General features: G+C 37.3%; 1 protein-coding gene across 5 annotated transcripts in view; it reads right to left on the reverse strand.

Moving 5' to 3' along the window:
- LOC115622682 (formin-binding protein 1-like) overlaps nucleotides 1–23,649 on the reverse strand; it is a 37,135-nt gene extending 13,486 nt beyond the window's left edge. For 4 of the 5 annotated variants that reach the window (XM_030516704.1, XM_030516703.1, XM_030516701.1 and 1 more), the window contains exons 1-2: nucleotides 23,597–23,642; nucleotides 22,294–22,409 (exon numbers count right to left, since the gene is read on the reverse strand). In XM_030516704.1, coding sequence (XP_030372564.1) covers nucleotides 22,294–22,317 — 24 coding nt within the window. In that variant the 5' untranslated portion in view covers nucleotides 22,318–22,409; nucleotides 23,597–23,642. Of the gene's footprint in view, nucleotides 1–22,293; nucleotides 22,410–23,596 lie in introns of all 5 variants that reach the window. The other variant, XM_030516702.1, reaches the window with a different exon arrangement.
- Nucleotides 23,650–24,646: the final 997 nt, after the last annotated feature.

Raw genomic sequence — 24,646 nt, forward strand, 5'->3', positions numbered from 1 at the left:
AGCAAAAATACAGTAATACCTCTTTTGATAGGCTGGACATAAATCACATTTGTGTTGCCGAACAGTTTCAACCGCATACTATCTTACTAATCTTTATACATACGTTGACTAATATATCATTCCACATCATTACTTCTTGCTAAGGCTGTGAATATGAAATTAAGTAATTACTCTCTGAGAATCCAATATACTTGTACGATTCCCTGCATGATCTTCTCCTATCCTCCAACTATGTGTGAGCTCTCCTATCAAATAGTCATTGCATGAGTCGGCTTCACTTTAATTGCTAATTAAATATCATGTCAAGGTATCCATTACATGCAACACTATTTAAATGACGCAATCAATTATTTTAAAGAAGTTTTTTGCTAAGTTTATGAAAGCGCGAAGATAAATGGGACGAGACCCAAGCTAGCAAGTTGTGTTGACCAATAAATCATGGCGAAAGTTTAGACTCGGCATCAAATGTCACACGCATCTAAAACGCCAAAATCTGGCGAGGCCGACTCACAAAAACTTATTTAGTCTCCGCAGTCCACAAAGAGTGCAATGCGTGGCTTTCACTCAACAAAAATAACAACAACAAAAAGCCCGTAAAAGCAATCAAGAAAATAAAGCAATGAGAATCGAAAGACAATAACATAATAACTACACACACTTTCCAATGCACAAAAATGAAACAATGACAATAAAAACCAATAAAGAAATTACCAAATTGCCCAAAAGAACGAAAACAAGCAATAGTTGTACAAGATCCAATCATGAGGGAATGCTTTTATGTCCATTTCAAGCACACACCTAAATACATACATACGAGCCTGTACATAAGTGTATGTAATTTTTTTTTTTTTCCTAAAAGTGTTAAATGTGATTAAAGATCTAAAGATGACGACACAAGGCGCATGGCACATGGCACATGGTATAGGGGCGTGACGAGCGACCGACGTCTGACATCGAGTGGCAAGACTGATGAAAGGTCTGTTGTGTCTACTGCGGCCATTACTGTTTAGTTTTATTAATTTAATCGTGCTTCCATTCGATTTTTCTCGCCGCTTGTTCTGATCGTGACATTTGATCAACGAAATGAAAACAAAGTGCGGCGTAAAAAGCGGGGCATGGACAAATGTCGAAGTTTCGAGTTTCGTTTTTGTTTTTTTTTTCGGTTTTCCCTTAATACTAGTTCAGTATGCAATATATGTATAGTTATATATAGTTGTGTCTTTATCTTATCTAAGGCTAGTCCGCAAAGCAATGGCATACAGTGCATTCGTGTAGAATCCAACTAGTATGGGTGGCAAACGATATATAAATCACAATTTTAATAATCGGTGTTGTATTTGTCATATGAATAAAGAAAACGCATTCAGTTTTTAGCGAAGTACTTTTTTCCCCGATTCTGACTCTTATCTTTTCCGTTTCCCAATATGTATTTCAGGAAAATACTCATACTTTATTTATTTATTTTTTTTTCATTTACTGCAGAGAGCGTAAATAAGTTTGCAATAGTTTGTAAAATATTTGAATATTTTCTGAACTATTTCTACTTGCAAATATCCATAGAGCTAGATACAACTGACAATGTGGCTTTACATAATGGAACTGCAGTCGAGGGTGTCAATTGAAGCAGAAAGCGACCACGGCTATATTGCAGTCACCTATTTATCTCCATCTCGCTCTCTCACACTCTCCTGCTCTGCGTAAACACCGTGTACTATATGGTTCCTGTTTGCATTACAATTGAACGCACTGAACCAGAAACGCTGGCTTCCTTTACTGAATGAATATTTGTATTAACTCGTACATATTGTAAGCATTGTTTTAGTACTAGACCCAGTTTGGTGTGTTTAGTGTGGCGACCAACTAACCAACCAACAAACCAACCAGCAAACCAACCACCAACCGACCAGCCCGGTCAAGCAAAACTGGGTAACAGGTGCAGCGGCTGTTGGTGGAGCGATTTTGTTACCAGTTTGTTTTGCGGTTGCAAATCGCTGCATCGAGCTGAATTCGCAACCAGTTTGGCATCACAATTATTGACAGAAAGAGGAAGAAAAAGATTAAAATGTGATGATTAAAGCGGTGGCGTTCATGTCACAATGCAATGCGTTTTATCTGTAGCGGACGTGCAAGCAAACAAGACCAAGAAATACCAGAGTAGAGCAACAAATAACAACAACAACAACCCCAACAAGAACAACAACGACCGAAAGCAACAAGCGCTACTTGAGCTGATAAGCCCACACACCACACAGAACATGCGTTGGACCCAATGGCCCCTGAGCAATGCCATCCGTTGAGTACCTATCACTGGAGCTATCGACAATGGAGTGCTCGCCGATGCTGCACCCAGTTCGCATTTGAACGGGCTTCTCGGATCGGGCCTTGAATGCCTCATATTGTCTGCAGCAATGTCAGGCCGCAATCGAGGCAAATTAACATTGTCAATGCCGATGGGCTATAGAGATGTGTGTGTGTGTGTGATTAAATCGTTTAAATCATAAACCGAAAGAATCATCCTGATCTACGAGATCAGCTTGGGAAATGTGGGTAACAAAATTATAGACATAGTAAAATTCAAAAAGGTTGAAAATAAGCAACACTTTAGGCATGGAAAAAATGTATTTCAACATGTTATTTTTCGTTGAGAAAATATCAACATGCTGTACATATCTGAAGTATGGGTTATATATCAGTTAGAGAGATAAGACGTGAGAGATTATCCACGTGACCCACAGATGTCCTTTTTCCTTAAGTGGTTCGAGACTGTACGTTTTGCCAGTTCTAAGCTTAAAACGATACACGTAGTTTCCTTTGAACTATTTTGGCCTAATTTGTGGCCTTTTTTTTTATGAATATGAAGCAATCAACCTACTCTTATTATTACAAATTAATATGTTCACAGAATACAGGTTTTTGGATTTATTCTGTGAATCTATTGGTACCTCAATAAACATTTAGTTGCTTCAAGTTTTTTCTATAGCAACAATATGGAAGAGAGGACGAAAATGTACAATTTATCTGGATAGATGACGATGTTTCATGTTCCTAGCTAATATAGCTGAGGAAATGAATTTTCGATTAGGAATACGTTTCATGCTTTTTGATCAGAAAACTCAAAATGCTTTTAGTCCTAATTAATATAATTAAAACGGAATTCAATATGCAGTTCCTCGACACAGCATACATATTTAGTCACGCACTCCCCTCTAGCCGGCAATAACACACCCCGGGTCAATGCAACCGAAGAGAGACAACCCCATCGTATATATACTTATGTATGTATATAGTATGTATGTATATGATTTTATGTTCACTCACAAACGCCCAAGCGTGATGTACATTTTGCGTGTTGTTTGCGTTATTTGTTTTTTATTTTTTATTTTTTTTGCATGCCGAGTGGCGGCGCTTTTGCTTTGTTTTGACTATAAAATGTCATACTCATCAAATGGACGCTGCTTATTGTTGTTGTTGTTGTTGTTGCACTGTAATTATTGTAAACACATTTCTTTTTCGTGACGCTTTTTTCCATGTTTTTCCATGTTATGCACGGTCCGTGCCCCTCACATGTCAATGACCTGCCGCCAATTGTTGAGCATTTCAAATGTACTTTGCATCGATTCCTCAACTTTTACGAAATGCCGCACGGCTGAGGCTTTCGAGGCTTTCAATGTCGCCCACACACAGAAGAGCTCACAAACTCACAGAGTCAACACCAATTTAACAGCTGCCTGGATTGCTTTCCACTAATTTCGTTTGATTTGCAGCAACCTCAATGGGTAAACACTTCACAGAGCCCACAACTTCTGCACAACAACAACAACAACAACAACAATTACATATAACAAGACAACGGTGTCCGTTGCACGCCTGACCCCGTTTTCTATTTCTATGTATAGGCCCAGTTGCCTTTGTTGTTGCTAATGTTGGGCACATTTTGTGTTATTTGCTCATTTTCAGTTAATTTGATGTCGGTAACGATTTTCCGCATCACAAGCGACAGCAACATCGGCGGCAACGACTTCGTCAGTAACGGCAACGTCGACAACTCTTTGGAGCATGTGGCAGCGTTAAGGGCCCTGTGACGGCCCCAATATTTCCACCGGGGCACCTTCTTTTTTGCCTCCAACTCCATTCGTTGCACTATATTTATATATGTGGCCAAAGCTTTTATCAACTGCTTTGTCTCTTACTTCGCCTATTTGCATACTTTCCACAGCGTTGTGAGGCCCGAAACTAGCACATTAACCCGTTGCTGCCGTTTACGTCTTAACTTGTTTTTGTCTCACGTTGCTGCTTGTTTCAGCTATTGATTAAATAACATTTCCCATTGTTGCTGTAATCAAATACCTACATTCCCCAAGTGAGTGGGGTAGGTTGGTTTGGTGGGCTTGCATAAATCGATATTCGGCCAACATGCAAATGTGCTGTTTGCCATTTTGGAATTAGGTTAAGACTACAAACTACAAAGGGCGGCATACGGATCGGCAATCGTGTGGGTTCGCCAAATCCGATTGCGTGTCTCTAATGTTGTGCAGAAATTTTTCCAACCAATTGCTATGATACAACAGCACAGGAATTCACATCTAACGTAAATATTTGGCTATATTGAACTAAAAATAGTCAAATACAATTTTGCCACGGTTTGAGATTAAAATGAAGAAATATTATTTAAAAGGTATACTTAGTATCTTAATACCTTAGTTCACAATGTGCAATGGCAGCTATAAAGTGTTGGTATAATGTTGCATTAATTTACTTGTATATATGATAAGCCGACTATAGCTCACAAGTGCCGTACTATTTATGGAACAAAAACATACATATGTATGGAGATACATTTCTATTTTGGCGAGTCCATACAAATTGAAACAAATTACAACGTGTCAGCAACTTAATAATTATGTAATCTTGGAGTCGAATAAATGAATACATAAATCTTCGGCTCAGCTAAATAGAATACGATGCCTGAGCAACAGTTTTGATGTCAGAATAGAAACGGCACCGAGTCAAACCGCAAGCACACACAGCAAACAAAATGTGGAAAATCAACAGCTCTAGGCATCGTTAGACAGCAGCCAACCATGTAAAATCTACATGATCTTGGCTTGCGACAGCGGCTCAAGACGTACGAAGTCGTAATATTAAACAGGAAGCATAAAACATGAGCCGAAAACAACATGAGCACATAATACTATACTTATCTATGAACCGTTAGCAGTGGCCGTATAGCAACTGTAGAATATTCAAGCAGATCGAGAACACAACGCATTTGAACTTTAACTTTAAGGCCGATACCGAACCGCAGGTAAATTATCTGGTAGCTGCGCAGAATGCAGTTATTTATGCAAAAATCGAGGCACTTACATTTAATTGGCAACAAAGGCAATAACCAACATGCAAACTGGTTACGAAATGGCAGACACCTGTGGCGCAGTTCTAGCTATTTACACACACACTTACCCAAAACTGCAGATCCCAATCATAGCTGCCGACAGAAAGGCCTAGACAACCGAACAGGCAGCGGCAATTCATGTTGAACGGCCGCGTTGCAATCCAGCACTAATTGCGCGAACTGCACTCAAAACCCCAGCTTTGACTGACTTCTTCTATTGATACACAGACATAGATAAGCAGAAGCAGTGAGATATAAACAAAAGTATTTTCATTTACACCACTGCCTACAGAAAACATTCGCATCTTGGAATTACACATACTACACATTTTTTGAGTTACACACAGATAGCCGCTCTGGCCAAGTAACCTCGAAACGTGCCCCACGAAACTGGCCCAAATCAAAGCGCTGCACGTGCAGCCAACAAAGCAAATACAAGTAATATGGGCAGTGTGCACAACAATTTGGGCCCAAATCATTGGGCTCCGAACATTTGACAATTGCCGATCGTTAGGTGCACAACAATTGAACGACTCCACAGTTACAAATCACGTTTCAATACAGTTCAGTGCAGTATCCATTTACTGAATATTTTTAATACACCGTATAGTGGAGTAAATATTCAAAATTTGAGATAAAACAATGGACTCTATCTGACTAAGTGAAGAGTGTTCCAAGCTCGAATTACTGCCAAATATAGTGCTCAGAACGTAAGATCTCAAGAGGCATTTAGATAATTTTTAGCTATGAATCAAATAATTATACCACATTATTTAAAAAGACATTTTTATTGATTTTCGATTTTCAAATAATGGAAATATTTCGAGACATGATTTTGATTATTGCGAAGCCTTATCATCTCTATATTTATGAATGTTATTAGTGACTTATAATTACAATAACAAATATTTACTGTGTCCGCGAAATTATAAAACCAACACATATTGGTCACACAAATTAATGTGGATCAGGCACTTGATGGCCCAGAACTTCCGCCTATGTCTACGTAAGATGCACAGACGCACTTATTTATGTACTTACCCGTACATATATATACTCATAATGAACTATATAAAGTCAAGCATATAAGCTCACAGTGCCCAACTGAAGCGCTATCAAGTTAATTTGCTCCAATTATGAAAATACTCATGCGCTCATTAAGCTTAATTGAGATGGTCACAAAAAACAAAAACAAAGCCAAGAAATTATTTGAGTTCTGTGGCAGTATCAGAAATCTTTGAATGAACAACGCTTGAAGCTACAACGGACTCTCGACTTCATGCCACAAAACTAAGTAAATAAGAATATAGTATGCTAAAAAGACTGGAGTGCGGTTCTGCACTCAATTCTAAATAATTTCACAGCTTATTATGACCAAGACGGCGTTCGCTGACCGTTTTCCGCCCATTTCACGCGCACTGCGAATTTTGCGTAAATCTTTCAAGTAAATTGCCATGAAAGTTGCTTTTTTGTTTGTTATTTCTTGTTAGAAAAATGAACATAAGTGTAGAAGAGTGGCAAGTAGTAAAGTTGAAAGCAAAAGAGCTATAAATTCGCAGCCACATTCTTTAGCCACAAAGCCACCGAACAGGTTGAACTACTTTGTTGGACCATGGCAGCTGTGTCGGAGACTGTGGCTGCGACTGTGACTGCGACTGCGACTGGTCTTCGATGGCTGCGCATGCGCTGACCATGCAGGCGGACATTGTGAAGCCCACTATGGAGCACTCTTAGTAAGCTTAAGTGCTTGGGCAATTGGCTGCAACTTTTATCCAACTGTGTAATGAAACTAATATAATGCAGCTAAAAATAGCATTGCAGACAGTCTTCTATGAAGTTGATCTACTGCATAAGTGCAAGTTTCTTCAAGCTGCATCCACAAACTTCAAGAGCAACCACATCAGCAGCAAAAGTTAAAACAATTTCTTAAGCAGGCTTTAAAAATTTGCTGCATTTCCGTTGCATGTACAACAAAATGTTTCTCTTTTAAACTGGAGCAACGACGCTACAAAAACAAACTGGACAAGCGTGCATACAACAGCGGTCAAAATAGTAGAAATGGGAGAAGTAATGTAACAATACTGTAGGATAAGCTGTAACAATTCAGAAATATGAATAATTTAACATGCAATAGTTGGAAAACTAATAGGTTGGATTCTTCAAATACGTTATCATATTTTTTATATTTCTAAAAATGAAGTTCACTTTTTTTTTAGGGACCTGTTTTGACTTCAAGCTACTTGGTTTTGGTTGAAAACAGCCAGAATTTTTTAATTTATTCTAAAAATAAAATATATTTTGTAACAATTAAAAAAAGTGAATAATCTATTAGTTTTTCTAAAGCCTGCTGTTATTTTGACCAGCACTGTTTGTACTTACATACAAATGATCTTAAGTATATAGTGCATATATCTACACATACATAGTAGTCGACAGCATTTCCAAGTAAGTCATTTCTCATGTTCTGCTGCGCATTCGCCGTCTCATCATTCCATTACATACTTTCAGTGCCGGGATCATGGCGCGCGCATTTTTCCACCATGCGGCGAGAAAAGCTACTCGAGACACACGCCACTTGGTGGTGGTGCTGGTGGTTGTGATGGTGGCTCAGCTTTTGGCAAAGCCATGGCTCGTCAACTTATCATCAATCTGCAGCTGCGACGGACGTCGAGTCGTTGTTGCAACGAGAGAGCGCCTCGACGACGGATCCCAAACAGACGCTTAGATTTATAAAGCACGCTCAAATTGTTGTGCTTGTTGTAATTAAAATTTTTGTACTTCCACTCTCATGCACATATGTATGTATGTATCTACATATGTATGTATATAAGTGAGTGTGTTTTCATTTATACATATTTATGCATAAACATACAAACACTGTGCGCTTTTGATTATACGATAGGGCCAGAATTCGTGGAAAACACGGCAACAATTATAAAGCGAAAAGTGGAAGACTAGACAAATAGGAATACAGTCAAACATCCATATCAATAGATAACATTTATTATTAACGCCATAAATTATTGGCATAGTTACTTGTATGATAGCTAGGTTCTTACTGGATGCGATCGTCTGTTTGTTTTTATAGCACACAACAGTTTAACTATTTCTCGGAATTATTAAAAATGATTTTATCGTTCGATAAAATTGGAACACGTTATTAACTGGTTGTCAATAATTCTAATATAGCTCGGTCGATATTTCTATGATGCTAAATTATTAAATTAATTAAATAATGCAGCCATATACATATGATATCTGCCAAAAAACGTTGTTAATAACACCATACTCCTAATACTTTCAATGATATTCGTATTAATCAACGGGTTGTAATTTAGGAGAGTTCACTGTACTTTGAGAAATAAAAAATCAACGCAAATGAAAAATAAGCGAAACGCAGTTTATTTTCACTTAAGAACAAACTCACACGTTTGTACCGCCAAGCTAAAATAAATAAACAAAAGATCCGAAGAAAGGCGTGTGAGAGTCGCATGCATATACACACATATAGTATATGAGGAGTAAAGGGGAAGAGGTGGATAGGCCTTACGTTCTCTATTGCTGCGTCTGCTATTTCTATTTTTTTTAAATTCTCTCTCTCCTCGCCTTCAATCAAATGCCCAGAACTTAAGTAACGGGAACGAAAACAACTTGCATTTTATCTTTAGAATATAGCCGCAATATTTATGAGCCATGAAAATGCAATGCGGAATGTTGCTCCGCAAGTCGATGCTGTGTAGCTTAAACTATAAAAGAATTATAAAAAATAAGTTCGAGTGCAAGTGTTCATCAACTTCCTCAAGCATCTGCTTCCGTGAGTTCGTGGATGCCGGCCATCCGATTGCTTCCCTCGTGCATGGGCGTTTGAACAATAAATTAAACGCTGTCATTTGGCCCAACGAGTCAACTGAAAAGTCAATTAATAACACACTGCAGTCAACAGCAACAATAAAAACTACACCCAAGTCAATGTGCGGTATGTTGAGGCAGCCTTCACTGATGTCGACGTCTGCGAAATACTACAGTTCAAAAGGTTAAATTAGGCATGTATAAACGTGAGAGAGTTTGACCGTGAGGTGCGATTCACAACCTTATATAATGATAAAAATACAAATATAAATAAGATTAGAAACGGGCACCTCAGAGATTCAGCAGCTGTGCACTCATGTATGTACTGCATATATATAGTATATATCTCAAGTGCCTCGAATGAATGTGTTCGAATGAAACTAAATACTTGATTCGTTGAGCTCGTTGACGAAGCAATGATAAAGCTCACCTTACACATCCGATGAATATAACTTTCATAAAGTAGAAAGGGTAAAATGGGTGGTTTAAGAACTTTACTCTCAAAAAAATTAAATTTATATGACCTTGCGTCGATCAGAGTCGATCTAAGAGCAGAGTTTAAAAACAATCGAAAAACAATTTCTCATACAATGTAAAATAGTAAAGATACATATAAGAAATATTATCGATAGTATTTGTATTGAGTAGAGTACATAGACTATTATTGTTTGTTTTTTTTTTCAGCTCTATTAGGGATACCAGAGAATTAGAACGATAATGGAATAGATGGAATAATTCGTCGCGTAGGTTGGCATCAAATCTCTTTATTTTTTAAAAATAATAATCTCTAAACAGTGAAAAACCTTTGCGGGAAAAGCTAGCGTTCAAACAACAAACATAGTATATTTCTATACGTAAGCAACGGGCTGTCGGTGTGCATTTTGGAAACAGGAAGGAAAGAGGAAAGAGACAGAGTGTTTGCTGCAAAAGTAAAAAAAACTGGCTAAATAATTGTTGGTTTCAATTGCTCGCAGTTGTTTTAGAGACCTCGTTTCTTGTCTCTATGGTTGAGTGCTGCGCAGACGAGCCCAGTCGCGTCATTGTTTTGATTTTCCAAGTGCTTACAATTGAGCCTCAGCTGCCAGACACCATTCAACCTAGTGAGGAGGGAGGAATACGTAATCAAGCAATAAGCGGGTTTTTTGACGAGCATCGAATCAAAGTTTCGTCAGCTGTCGGTTTATTGAATGGACATGGTCTATGCCACTGCCATTTTTCCATTGCAGTGCGAACTTAATAAGAAAAAACTACAGAGGTTTTTGTAACAATGGAAGTCTGGGTCTGGGCAGACAGTAAAACAGTTAACTGATTTAAAGGGAAGCGCAGCCGGTTTCCTAACAAGTGTTGCCAAATGGCTGAAACTTTTCCAAAAACTAATAAGCTAATAGATTTATGAGTGCGAAGTCTGCCACCACATCTACTATAATCGTATATATGTATGTAGGCACGGATATTCATTTTTATTTCTTTCTTTTATATGTTGTACATATATTGGGTGTGGGTGTGGGACTGTGCAGAAATATACGCATCGATGAGTGTTTTGCTTGTTTTCAAAAAAATTTTCCAAGTAGCTATTGAAAGCTTATTTTTAGAATGGTCAAAAACTTTTGTGGCTCTGGTGAGATGCAAAGAATGTTTTATAGAATTCTCAACTTCTTTACAGTACATAAGCGCAGACAACAATCCCGTTAGTGCTGATCAAAAGCAAATTAGCCGACTGCATTACTATATATTCTAAGTTCTTTGTTCAGTTTCAGGCACCGTTAGTTGCATCTCCAAACCGTTAAATGCGCAACAAGATTCCAAGAGTTTTCTAAGAATGCCGAAACAAACTATTTATGCAAATGCCTACAAACTATGATGACGCTTTAGTCGCTTTAGTCGTCGTCGATCGGCAGGCCGTCTTTTGAACAGCTGTTAGATGTTCTTCGTCGTTTTTGTTGGATCCATTTGCATTTAAAGCACATTTGATTTGCTCCACAACAGCATTTTTTGTTTGTTCTACTGTTCGAAATACCTAAATTTTCACTTTCACGAGCTGTCTGAATAGTTTTATAGGCAGCCAGTCATATAAAAACCAGATGACAGAGTTTCATAGAAAACTTAACGACAAACAATAGCAACAACAACACAAAGGCAGGCCATTTAATTAAAATTTCAAATTATGCAGCCGCATAGAGCAATAGATAGGCGACCGAAAGAGTTAATCTCACAATAGAAACAGGTTTACACTTGCCGAGAGCTTCGAGTTATGAAAGACAGATGCCATAGAATGCATAAATAATTTTCACCGAAAAAAAAACAAACAAACAAACAAGCAAACCAATAAACAACAACAATACCTCTTCGCCTGCAACTGCACAACAACAACAACAAAAATAGCTACAAATCTTTTATAAAAATATTTTTCATTGTTGCTCTTGTGTTTATTGCTGCACAATTGAAATGCAAATTAACTTGGCGCTGACGTTTATGATTCGTAATGTTGGTTATGCTGATGAATAAGTGACTTCATTAGTCAGCAACTCAAATGTATACTACTTATACATCAACATATTTATACATTATCGAAACTGAAAGTGGTGAAAATATTATTATGCGAAATTTGGCAACTGGGGTTATAAAACGTTGGCAGCGACGAGCAGATCAGTTCAATCGGTTGGCAAAAGTAAAAGTAGCGAAGCTACTTATGTACAAATAAATGACGCCTTGTTTACTAAAAGAAACAGAAAGAAAGAAAGGCACAGAAATGCCACGGAAATGCGCCAAGGAGTTGTTGGGGCCTCACAGCCCGTGTGGGTGGCTGGGCCTTCAGTCAATGTTAAATTTTAATATAAACATAGCGTGAACGCATTTGCCCAAACAAATGTTGTTTATAATATTGGCCATAAAAATAAACTCAACTGGCTGCACAGCAAGCAAAGAACGACTGCATCTACATAAACCAGATGGGGGGCTTGACTCACGTGGCTTGATTGATTGCAGAGTGTTTACCTGTTCGTGTAAAAAACATTGAGAGAAAATTCAAATATTATGCATTTGTTTTTTAGAGTAAACTTTGAGACAATGTTTTTTTTATATTTTGCAGTCACTCTTTTGGCCTATCAGACTAAACTTAACGAGTAACTATACAATGAGGATAACTCAATGCATATCTGTCATTGATGGATTTTAAAATGTAAATAGATACATATCATATTTTTAATCCGATTGATCTTGGCGTTGATATATTTGGTTATATTTCAAATACTCAAATTTCCATTAAATTTCATGTGACAATTATTTACAATCCACCAATTCCAATTCGGGGAAGTTTATTGTTTATTACCTGTATGCTTATGTATATTTTAGCTAGAGAGTTATTTACTTAAATGATTATTTGTAGAAACTTTATTGCTTCCTGAGACTTACTATACACAAATATTTTATATTCATTTTTTATAAACATATCCTAAAAAGACCAAAGAATGGGGAAAAACCTAATTTAAGCCAAGCATTTATAAATGTTATTACTAAGTTATTTTTAGTGTATCTTCCGAATATATTCAATCAATTCTGAACACTTTAGTTCAAACAGTAATAGCAATTTAAATTCGACCATTATGAAATAGAATATTATCGTAAGTATAGATGCCAGGTGTTGGTAATTGCAAAATAACCAATTTCTACACAGTCTCCTTCGCTACTCGAATAAGCCATATGCAAATTTATTAATAGTTCTCTAAAGTTCCCTTCTCTGTCGTGTTCTCATACATACTATCAACCACTACAGCTTTACATAATTATCACACATTCGCAAGATGACGGCGAAGTTTGTTTGCCTGTGACGGAGTAGCAGATGTGCAATTCAAAATATGTACATACATGCATATATGTATATAGCTACATGCATCCACATATGTACATATGTATGCATAGTTGGCAGCCACAATGACAGCAACTCCGGCGTCGAGTGCATTGCACTACCAACTTCTTGCTCTGACAACTTTTGTTGCCCAGGCAGTCGCGACGTTGTTGCTGTTGCTGTTGTTGTTGTTGCCACTGCCGCCTTGCTTGGCTGTCAGAAGCCCTGCGCGCTGCACTTTACAGATTGACTTGGCTGGCTTTTTAATATTGTTATGAATTTTATGCTACCAGGCCGCCGTCGGCGCTGATGTTGACTATGTAGTGTGCATAGAGGCATATACTATACTTATGTGACGTTACAAAGTTTTCAAAAGACGTGCCTTTCGGGGCAGAAACCAACTAATTTAGACAACCAGCTTGCCGACGTCAGCCTCTTGACTTGGATATACATATGCAAAATATATGCAATACACTGAGAAAATTTTTATAAACTTAAGATCGGCTTAAATTGAACTTGAATTGATTTATCGAATCGCTTAAGTTAAAAGTTAAAAACAATTTTCAATCTAGATTATTTCATTTTTTAACCCATATAAATTATTTGCGACTAAGGCGTTTTTTCTTTTTGCTACATGTAAAGCTTGTATTCTTCAGTCATATACATATAAATAAATTGCTTTGAAAATTTGTTTAAACAGTGTATTGTTCAATTCGGAAAAAGCTTTAACGTTTCATACTTTACAACAAGTTCGTAAAATGATTTACGAATGCTATTTGTATGCACGTTTCCCAGTGCCTTTATTGCTCAGTGTAATGGAAAAGGTGCATGCTGGATGGGATGTGATGTGACAGCCAGAGTTATCAATGCCAATGCCTCTCACGTAGAGAGCGTGAACAAAGACAAACCATTTTAGGAGCCGCCATAAAAACGACTTTGTTGATGCTGGTGTGGTCGATGATAATTGACGCTTTTTTATTTGAAAACGTCATACTCGTACTTGTCAAGATAAAAGTGACTGCACATTCTGAGGGAACAAAAGCAGCATGCAACATCCACACCCCCAGCCAGACAATGGCTTCACAATCGCCACCCCGCATCAAAAATGCCAAGCGAATTGCGACGCAGCCGGCAGCCAGAAAAGCTTTTAACCGTTAACTTTTGCAAGTGAATGCCGGATGATGATTCAATATTGCAGAAATTGAAAGCGGCTGCAATTGTCCATGCATTCGCAAATACATATACATATGTATCGTATGTACATACGAATGTAGGTATATATGGCATATACATATACATATATTGTACAAAAAAAACATGACAACAACAACATTCGATCGTGCTCGATCACAAAACAAACGCCCTTTTGCCAAAGAATCGATTTCTTTATGAATTTTAATGGCAGAGTCGCGAGTTCGTTGGCACCGCTGCGCTACATAAATGCTTCGTACTTACAAACATACTTTTCATGCCTGCCTCCACGCACGCATGCAAATACTTATATTGTATGACCGGAGTAAGCGGAATGTACACGCGAGACAGGAAGTCAGCAACATGTTGCCGCAACACGCTCCAATGTTGCTGGGTGTACTCAGAGGCAAAAAAACCTTATCTCACTTCCACTTTACGATTTCCGCCATAACATATCTACTTTACTTCTCGTATTACCAGTGCATGCCAAATTTTTTGCAAACAAACAAATAGAATGCTGTGTCGGGTGCAGTTCGTTAAAATAACCAAAGATTTATGGGTATCTTTTGAGAAACATATGCTTCAAAAATTGACTACGTAGTCTTAAATGTGTGTATACCTGCTTATAAAAAATCGCATGAATTTTGGCAGGGTTACGGTTGGGCATGACATGAAACAGGAAATAAGACTCATTTGTATTGCGGGTGTGGCAGTTGTTTGGCAAGACAAAGGCGAGCGGCAGCCACACAAATGAGGCACACAACAAACCACAAGCAAAAGAAACCTCTTTCAGTATGCCTTTGAACTTGTCAGGCATATGGTGCAGCTCTTTTAAAGCAAGAGCCTTGACGGCACCCTCTCTCACTCTTCCTGTCCCTCTCTTATCTCCTCAGCCAGCTGTGTGTTCTACTTTAAAACAAACATCATAATCAAGGCTTTGCTAAAAATATTTTTAATATTAGTGACAACTTATGCAGGCCCAAGCACAAAGGGTCGGGCGCACCACCCACCTAGCGTCAGTCAGCTGTGTCACCCAACGTATATACATACGTATGTATGAGTCATCAGCAACAACAATTTAGTGAGGGCCTGCCTTCAGGGTTGCTCTATGCGTGGGTGAGAGTCCGCCCGGGCAACCCCCCTTGTGAGTCAACATTACTTGTATATTGATGTGGATGTGAGTGGAATGACTCAAAAGAGGAAAGGCTCCGAAAAGTTATCATTGACTCAGGGTCTAAGAAAACGGAGGAAACGTGGCAATATAATGAGAGTTCGCATGTGAAAACTTGTTATCAAACGGCCATATACTAAACATATACTACATGTAGCTCCATATATGAGTAATAAGTTGAATTGTGTTTGTAGCTTGTCTATATTCTATATATGTAACACTATGATATAGTCCGGCGACCGCAAATGTGGAAAATGCTATGAATACAATTGTTTATGATAATGCTTAGTATTTAGAATATATGAATTTATTGAACTATCATATAAAGCTTTATAATGCTGAAGGTCATTGCTGACAGCAACAACAAAATTGTTGAGATGAAAGACGATTTCCAATTCTTAGTTTGAATTATACAATTAACAATTCACTTGAATATTTGGATAAAAAATTAAAATGTTTGGCGTATTTTACAAAAACAAAACACATTTCTTTGCAATATTTAATCGGGAACATATGGCCTTTTTTGTATGATATATTTTTCAATTTTTGTATGTTTTGATAACACATATTTTCTTCTATTTCTTTCAATTTGATTAATTTTAAATAACAATCTTCCTATAGCAACAGTTTACAATAGTCAATAGTCTTAAAAGCCAACAGTTAAATGAAACTATAATAAAACTATAATAATAAAATGAAAATCACGACCACACCCAAAAGATAGATTGCATACGTTCAAAAGTGCAAAAATGTTAGTGGCCTAGGAATATCGTTAGCTTCGATATTACTGTTGTATCTAAGAGACAGCAAATATTTGTCTATTAACTTTTTCCATTATCAGGGCTCACACCGATACGACGACAACGACTGTAGATAAAGACAATAATACCTAGACAAGAAATATACAACTGCCATTCAGTAAAATATGGAAAATGAAAGCAAGTTACTGTGCTATTTGGACAAGTGCTGGCAGCAACAGGTTAATTCAATTTAGTCACAGGCCAAACGCTTCAATGGACTTGCGGATAAGTTGAATATAAAATCAAACGTTCATATGTTGTAAACAAAATTCTGACGCATCACGGCTGTAAAATGTGACGGAAATGCACGAAATGAATGTGTTATGCTTCACAAAGTGTTAAATAATACTTCGTAGTATTTAAATCAAGCGAAAAAGTAAGACTTTGAAGCTGAATCAGCGAGCATTAGAAGAAGCAAAAAGGTACTGGAGATGAGTGGACTAAAATTAAAGTTAACGATGACGCATACCCACTCTCCTAAACAATTTTAAATTATGTATAGTTCGTAAAAATATATTTATCGTTCAGATTTTGCATTCGATTTTTTATATGCGGGCTTATAAAAATGCTGTTCTAATACTAATATCAATTCGAAGCCAAGCAAAACAAATGTAGAGCATTTCTTGGGATTATTGGTTTGTATTAAAAAAGTTGGTCAGTGATAAAATGCACAGGAAATGCGTATTCTACATACTATACTGTATATGAACTGCTGAAAGAATGTGCACAATGTTTACATATGTACGTATGTATATGAGTATATACATAAGTGCGCTTATCGACTTTGACACAGCAGGCAGACATATACAATACATACATATGTATGTATATATATACTTTATTTAAAACAGTAGAAGTCACTTAAAGGAGGCAATAAAGTAAAATATTCAAGTGCGAAGCAGAACATTTTTTTTAAATATAAAGAAAACATACGTTTACTGATATTTTTTATGGGTTGATACTCATAGAAAATAAAATATGTATAAATAACCTTAATACAATAATTAACAATATAAAGAATGTAAACAATAATAAAAAAAAAAATATAAAATAAATGAACCATTTTCATTCTGAGAGGATTATGATAATGATGACTTCTTTTTATATTTTAACTGATGTATATCTGATACGTTTATATTTTTATGCAATGTGCGAAACTGAACTTTACAATTAAAAGCTTTGAGAAACCATTTGCAGACACTATATGTCACAATTCTGGCGCCGTAATTCGAATGGTTTGCATTTGCATATGATACCTGTGGCCAAAAGTATCCCATATATCCATGTATATATGCAGATTCGCCACATGCCACTTACTTAATATGCGTGCAGCGCAATCTGGCTGAAGGCTACTGAAATCAATAGTCGGCGATGCAGACAAAGCAGACGAAGTGAATGTCGCGACGTGAGGCAAGGTGATCCGTGCAACACAGAAAAAGATTATGTAGTTTAATATGCAGTCGACGTTTGAGTGGCACTGCAAAAAACAATATTAAAAACGCGTGCATTTGCATTGAAATAAAAGAGGCAGAGAGAGAGAGAGAGTGATAAAACTTGAGAGATACGGAGCGCCGCCATTTTAAAGCTTAACTGAAGAGCTCAAGTTGCAAGTCCCTTTCTTTGAACTAATTTGATTTAAATTTACTATCTTTTTTAACAAGTACGCTAGATTATATACATTTAAGGATCAAATTGAATTAGAACTGAAAGGCATTCAAGCTGGATAGCAGTTTGAATTTGTAGTTTTTTTCAGATACATTTCATGAAACTACTTTTTTTCAGTTTTTTGTGATTTTATAACGTTCTTACAGCAGCAACATCCTTTCAAATGCAGAATATAAAACATCTGATACATAAATTACGAGACTTGAATATGAAAATCACATTTAGAAGCTGCGACTTGAAATTGCAACGGAAACGGTAAAATGATTGCAACCACCCGTCGAGTGTCGAAATTGCAATAAGAGGGCTGCCACCCCGATCTTCTTACCACACGAACTTGTAATCCCCCGAGCAACAGAATGCCAGAAAAAATCTTAATGCGTCGCTAAGCATATTGCGAAAGTTCTGAGGCAGACAGGCGCCATCATGAAGGTCTTGAAAATCGATGGGATGTGGCGGCAAGTTGTTCAGATAGGGTGCACATTCAGGAAGAATACTGCACAAAAATAGAATAAAAATTGCGTTTCGAGGGGTTACTTTAAGGGCACGATATACATAGAGACATGTGTGGGGAGTCTGGGCAATGGCCTTGAGCTACAGTTGTTGAAGTCTTGCCATGACTTAATTGGAAATGCGCAAGAAGGCTTTGGGGGAAGCTCATGTGTCAATATTTGGTGCACGTTTGGGGGTGTGTCGGCCATTTCGATTTCAATCTTGGCACGTTAGGAAAATCGCTGACTATTCCACCATCATCTATGAATCAACACCACTGAAAAGCAACTGCAATTACCTGCTGCTAAAAGATATATGAGCTTGGGTCAGCTGGACCTCATTCTTTTGAAACTGCGCCCCCAAGAAAAGTAAATAAATAAAAAAGTATGTTATACGTGGACAGTGCAATCGCTGATGCTGCTTTTTATCGCCCTGCTCTCTCTTTATAGAAGTTGTTAAAGGCCCCATCGTGCACAAATGTGCATGTGTAGAAACGTTTAGGGGGGCGCCTAAACTGTGTCACTCATCATTACAGCGGGGCGCTCATAAAATAGCTTTTATTTTTTTGTTGTGTTTATTTTTAGCGGGACTGCGTCAACTTTTAATATATCACCAATTTAAGCGATGGTTAACCGCTAATATTGGACAAGCTAACGTTTAAGCTCATTAGCTGTTTCCAAAATTGGAAATGTTAATACATTCATGTATGGTGGAGACTGTCGAATGAATAATTTGAAACTTTGCTAAATGATTTCCGTGCTGAAAGCTCATTGCGTCCGCCTGAATGTCATGACCCGATTTTCAGTTGTTATTTTAAAAAAGATTATAGTCTTACGGCAGAGACATGAAACAGCCGAAAGATTTAAAACTTAACAGCTAGCGACTGGATGTCGTGAGTGTGGCTCGGAAATTAAAGATCAAGACCCACAACACAATATTCGGGACAAATTGCACGAAAAGACGAAACAAGTGAACCAAAAAGTACATATATACTTGTACTGGCACATACATCCCATGCTGTGGGAGTACGATTTTATCGCAGCAATCTATTCTTAGAATACTTTGCATAGCAGGGAGAGATGGAGGGAAGTAAAGTAGTGAGAGGGAGAGGCGTTGCATTAATGATTCGGTTTCTAAAGGTAGGCGGACAGAACAAGTATTTGAGAAATGCGTCTAGAGAGAAACACATGTATTTTCTCTGAATTAAATTATTCATTAACGCTGAGGCTTTACCTGTCAATGCATGTTATATATTTATATCAAAAATCCAAAAATTTCGCTAATTTGTTCAGATTTCTTAGGCAATAATTTTCTTGACAACTTGCGTTAAAATTGCTGTTAGAAAATAAGGACAATTTTTTAATAGAAGTATGTACTAATATTAATGAAATAATACACCTACATTTCGAGGCATTTACATAGTTGAAGACCTCATAAATATTTTGTTCGCATAGCTTTAAAATACGACCCACAGTGCATTACTGTCGTTGACACGGGCCTTTAAAACAGTTTTCAGCTATTTTTTTTTTTGCATATGCATCGCGCTTAGCGTTTATGACTTTAAGACGACGCGCCGAACGGGCATGCTTCAAATTTAATTAAAGTGAAAATTTTGTTCATAAAAATGCAAAGAAAGTTTTTTTTTGTAAGTTGGCGCACAACTGACCCGCTTAGCCACGCGCTAGCCAAGTGCCCGACAGAGCCGCTTATTAGCGCACCCCACAGTAAGTATTGTGAAGCATAAATATAATTTTTAACTTTTATTTATGCTGCTGCCGTGCCAGTTTCAATTAAACGTGGCAGAAAAAAAACGAGTAAATTATTTACTGGTCACACTTTCTTTGCCTTTGCATGTTGTGCGATTCGTATTGGTAATGAAAAACATATATTCATATTGTATTTATTTATATACATATGAATATAAAAACAAATAAATCTTACATATCGCATTTCTTTTTCGTCTAGCTATTGTCCATAGATTGGCGTGTAAATAATTTATGCAAATATTTTGGGCATGCTCTGCAGACACTCGATGGGGCTTGTGATGGCGCACCAAACATGGTCACTGGGATACTATGGCTACTTGAACAATCCAAACTGAGTCATCTGCTTGTCAATACAAATAAGTTTCTAATGTGTAGCTATGTAAATTTTGTATTCACTGTCGCATACAAAGTATTGTTTATCCTCCAAAACTCAACAATGCACACAATTCAAAAACTAAATCCGGAACTAACGAAACCAGAATTACAGCACACAGCACAGTAGCTCCTTAAAATATTGGCCAGCCTCGTTAAAGATTTACAGGCATATATGAGAAGAAACATAACGTTAACATATTTATTTCGGCTTTGGGGTTTGCTTAGTAATTCTTGTTAATGCAAAGTTATTCTATACATTCAAATAAAACTGAGATCATTTTAGTTTTCATTCTGTTGTGGATTGTTCATAAATATATCTTCATTTATTAGACATAGATATTATGAAGATATTACGTTTGTAAATAAAAGGTATAACTAAATTGAATTTTATAGTTAGGAATGCTATCAAATGTAATCAAAACTGATTCGTTTATATTTAATTATTCCATAAATTAGATTCACTATTACTTATGCATATATTTATGACTAGAAGACTGTTTTGAAAAGTTATCCGCGCGTGAACAAATACATATAATTAATATGAAAATGCAATAGAATGCCCAGCTTTAATGAATATCAATGCGAACTTTGGAATACAAATACAGCAAATAAAGATACAGTTGATTATACGTGGAACTATTGACCGTTTTGTTAACTCACGCAATATTTGGAACCAACAGTGTCCTTCCTGCACATTTCTAAATATTACTGTACCATATACATATATATGTAAGGATATACGTATATATGCTTATATATATATATATATATATATATATATATATATATATATATATATATATATATATATATATATATATATACGTGATAGTAGACATGAAATCCTTTAGCCTGCACTACATAAACACACATACACACGTACTTGTGTGCATATATATGAGATTAAATTGGGAAAGAGGAAGAACTATGCCCAGTTGCAGGCAGGAGCGTTGCGCAGGGGCGGCGCGCAGGGCATACGAAAATGCACAAAACTACCCCTAAAAACTGCCGATAAATGAAAGTAGACAGACAGTTACAGCGTTCAGCACTAAAGCCAATGGCTAAAAAAGAAACACCGACTCAGCTGAGCACGCAAAAAATTTTTCAGCAACTGTGCAAAATTCTTTATGTATGCAACACGCCCGCAAACTCTGGCAATCGGCACTATGGGGAAGGGGTGGGTGAGGCATGCAGCCAGGTGGGCCATACGAATTGATTGAGAGACTTGGTATGTGCCATTTGATCGGGCGTGTCATGCAGGCAGACCCCAAACCAGTAAAACAGCTGAGCAGTGGTAATGGAGGACAGAGGAACAATGGTAGCCACAAACATACATAAGCCCCAAAAGCGTCAGTCTGACCATTTTTTCATTTGCTGGACCGGGGACAGCTGCAAAGAATGCGCCAGAGCTTCGGGCTCCACAAAAATTGTGCAGAAGAAGAAGAAGCAGAAAACGCATGGGGCACAGCGACAAAATAAAGTCGAAGCACTGGCGCTCTCGTACATATGGCAACAATTTACATAAAACCCGCAAAACCAGTTTTCAGTTTCAAGACATTTCCAACGTGCGGGGCCCAGAGACGTTCTGTTTCGGTTTCTGTACGATAGTCGACAGCTTGGTCAACTCATTGGGCAAGAAATCGAGATATATGTACATACTTGTATGTACGTAAGTTTTAATCTACGTAGAATTTTCGAATAGTGTACACTTATACAAATTAAGTTTATCTAAAATGTGGGACCGGACTTACCCATAACTCAGTACCCCAGCTCATCTTGTCGGAGTTTTCCGTTGAGTTTTCGTCTGCCAGTTTTATGCTCTTGCTTTTCGCTGTTTCTTCTCAAATCGACTGCTGAAACGTTGCCTCTGTTGATATCGTTGTTGTTTTTGTTGTTGTTGTTATTTTTGTTGATATAATCCACAAATGTTGATGGTAATGTATTCCACAGTGCAGTGGCGGGAGCAGCATTCGATTGAGGAATAGAAGAAGAGGAAGAGAGGTTGAAGTTGTGTATCCGTAAAGGTTAATTAATTTTTGGTTTCTTTTTTGTTGTTTCGCGGCAGACGGAGGCGAAGACGCATTAGGTGAAATGCACGCTAGGGAAATTCGTTTTAACGTGTGCTTAATTTTCTATGAAAAAGAGCAATTTTTAATACTTTTCTTCGTTTACATAAACAGAAGTTTCTCAAGCAAAACAAAACGCGGCGGCATCGGCGACGTTGCAGGTAAACTGCAGACGTGTCAGAGCAGGGTGAGGGTAAGGGCAAGTGAGTGCGACAAGAGCAGCGGCAATAGTGGCAGACACGGCAGGTAGTCAGCGGCACAAATGCACTGATACTTTTAGACATACATACATACATATGTGTGTGTGTGTGTATATATAGACCCAATCAAGTGTAAACAATTTTTATCATTTGGTCTCGATTTTAGTTGAATTGAAGTGAGATAAAAGTAAAACAACAAAAAACCGGCTGCTACCACTGCTGTTGATGACGTCAAGGAAATTTTGTGCAGCGGCATTCGTTGCAGCCAGCAGCAATATATGAGTGGTGGGGAAGAGGCGGCGGCGGGACAGAGAGCCGAAGCAAGCCCGTGTCGAGAGCGAAGAGCGACTATGCACTTTGTAGGCGCGAGCGAGACAATTGGAACTTAAACAATGCGATTTTTTTTGTTTTAAATTTCTGCATATATTTTTTAATACATCTGCATATACTTAAGCATTAATTTATAGCAGCGTCGACGATCGTTAAAATTGCTTTTGTTTTTAACTTAAGTTTCGAGTAGCAAAGCGCAGCCACGGCCACACAAGCATCATCAAGAGCTTTGTTTTTTTTTTTTTACATAATTTGGCACACACTCACGTACACACACACTCACATACACAGTCGCACTTGGCCGAATAGAACTGCTCGGGCAGCTTCCTAAAATTTGTGTTTGATGTTAAGCAATTTTGCTACTCAAATGTTGCACATATAATTTGTATGTTTTATGCGTCATATACAAGGCGTTCTCTCACAAATCTATATACACACACTAGCGCCGTATTATTTACTTTTTTCATGCGAAACGAACCCGCATGCGTCACAACGCTGCTTTACCTTCGGCGATTCAATTGCAACTGTGTCTTCTAGGGATGCCAGACGGTAGCGGTGTTTCGACGACCGCGATATATCGATGTACGATTACCGGGCAGCGTTTTTTGCACCAGTGTGTACAAAACCAAGCGCATCATACGATTTCGTGTGTGTACACACTCATTGGGTGTTTAACCACTAACCTTACAATTTGTTGTAATATTATGATTTAACTCTAGGTGCTATATTTATTTTTTAGAAAATGCGCATAATAATACCCATTTTTTGTATCTGATGGAAGAAAGTGCTAAAAATAAGTTCTTTATACAGATTTTCCTGGCACATAAAATCCTGATATGCTCCTATAACAAATTGGGACATGCTGTCCCAAGCCAGATGAAGAGTAACGGTCTTAGAATCCAAATCGAAGTTTGGTTCTTTTCTATTTTACTCAACTGTTCACTTTCTTTTCGGCATTTGTGATTATGTATATAGTAGGAATCATTCAGAAATAATATTGGGATAATAATAATAAAAGCAAAATTCATTAAGTAATCGACTTCCGTTTTTTTACACAGTCTGAGCTATGATGATGAATGCTAAGCGATTATGACTCGAATCGCTATCGAACCAATCTACCGTGTAAAAACAGAATTAGGTATACTCCCAAAAGGATTGAAATACTATTTTTGGGAATATTATAGATTCAATCGCAGATATGCAAAAATAACATAGAATCGCATCTTTGGAAAATGAAATAAAATTGAAACACTTCCGTACTCTACATATTTGGTATATTTAAGTAAATTTTGATCATTTCGTCGCTGCTTCTGTCGCCATAATCATGTTCTTACCTTCCCTACTGGCATTATCAATTAGGCTTAGCTTAAATCTTATTTTAAAATTAGAGTTTCTGGGACTGGGTCAGCTACTTCATGTATGCACCAAACGATTATATGGTTGGTTGAAAACGTTTAAAATCTCGCGGAAATCATTGTACAAGGTTTTCAAAAATACTATATGAAAAT

Source organism: Scaptodrosophila lebanonensis, unplaced genomic scaffold (genome assembly GCF_003285725.1).
Source record: "Scaptodrosophila lebanonensis strain 11010-0011.00,11010-0021.00 unplaced genomic scaffold, SlebRS2 tig00000043-arrow-pilon, whole genome shotgun sequence".
NCBI classification, from domain to species: Eukaryota; Metazoa; Arthropoda; class Insecta; order Diptera; family Drosophilidae; genus Scaptodrosophila; species Scaptodrosophila lebanonensis.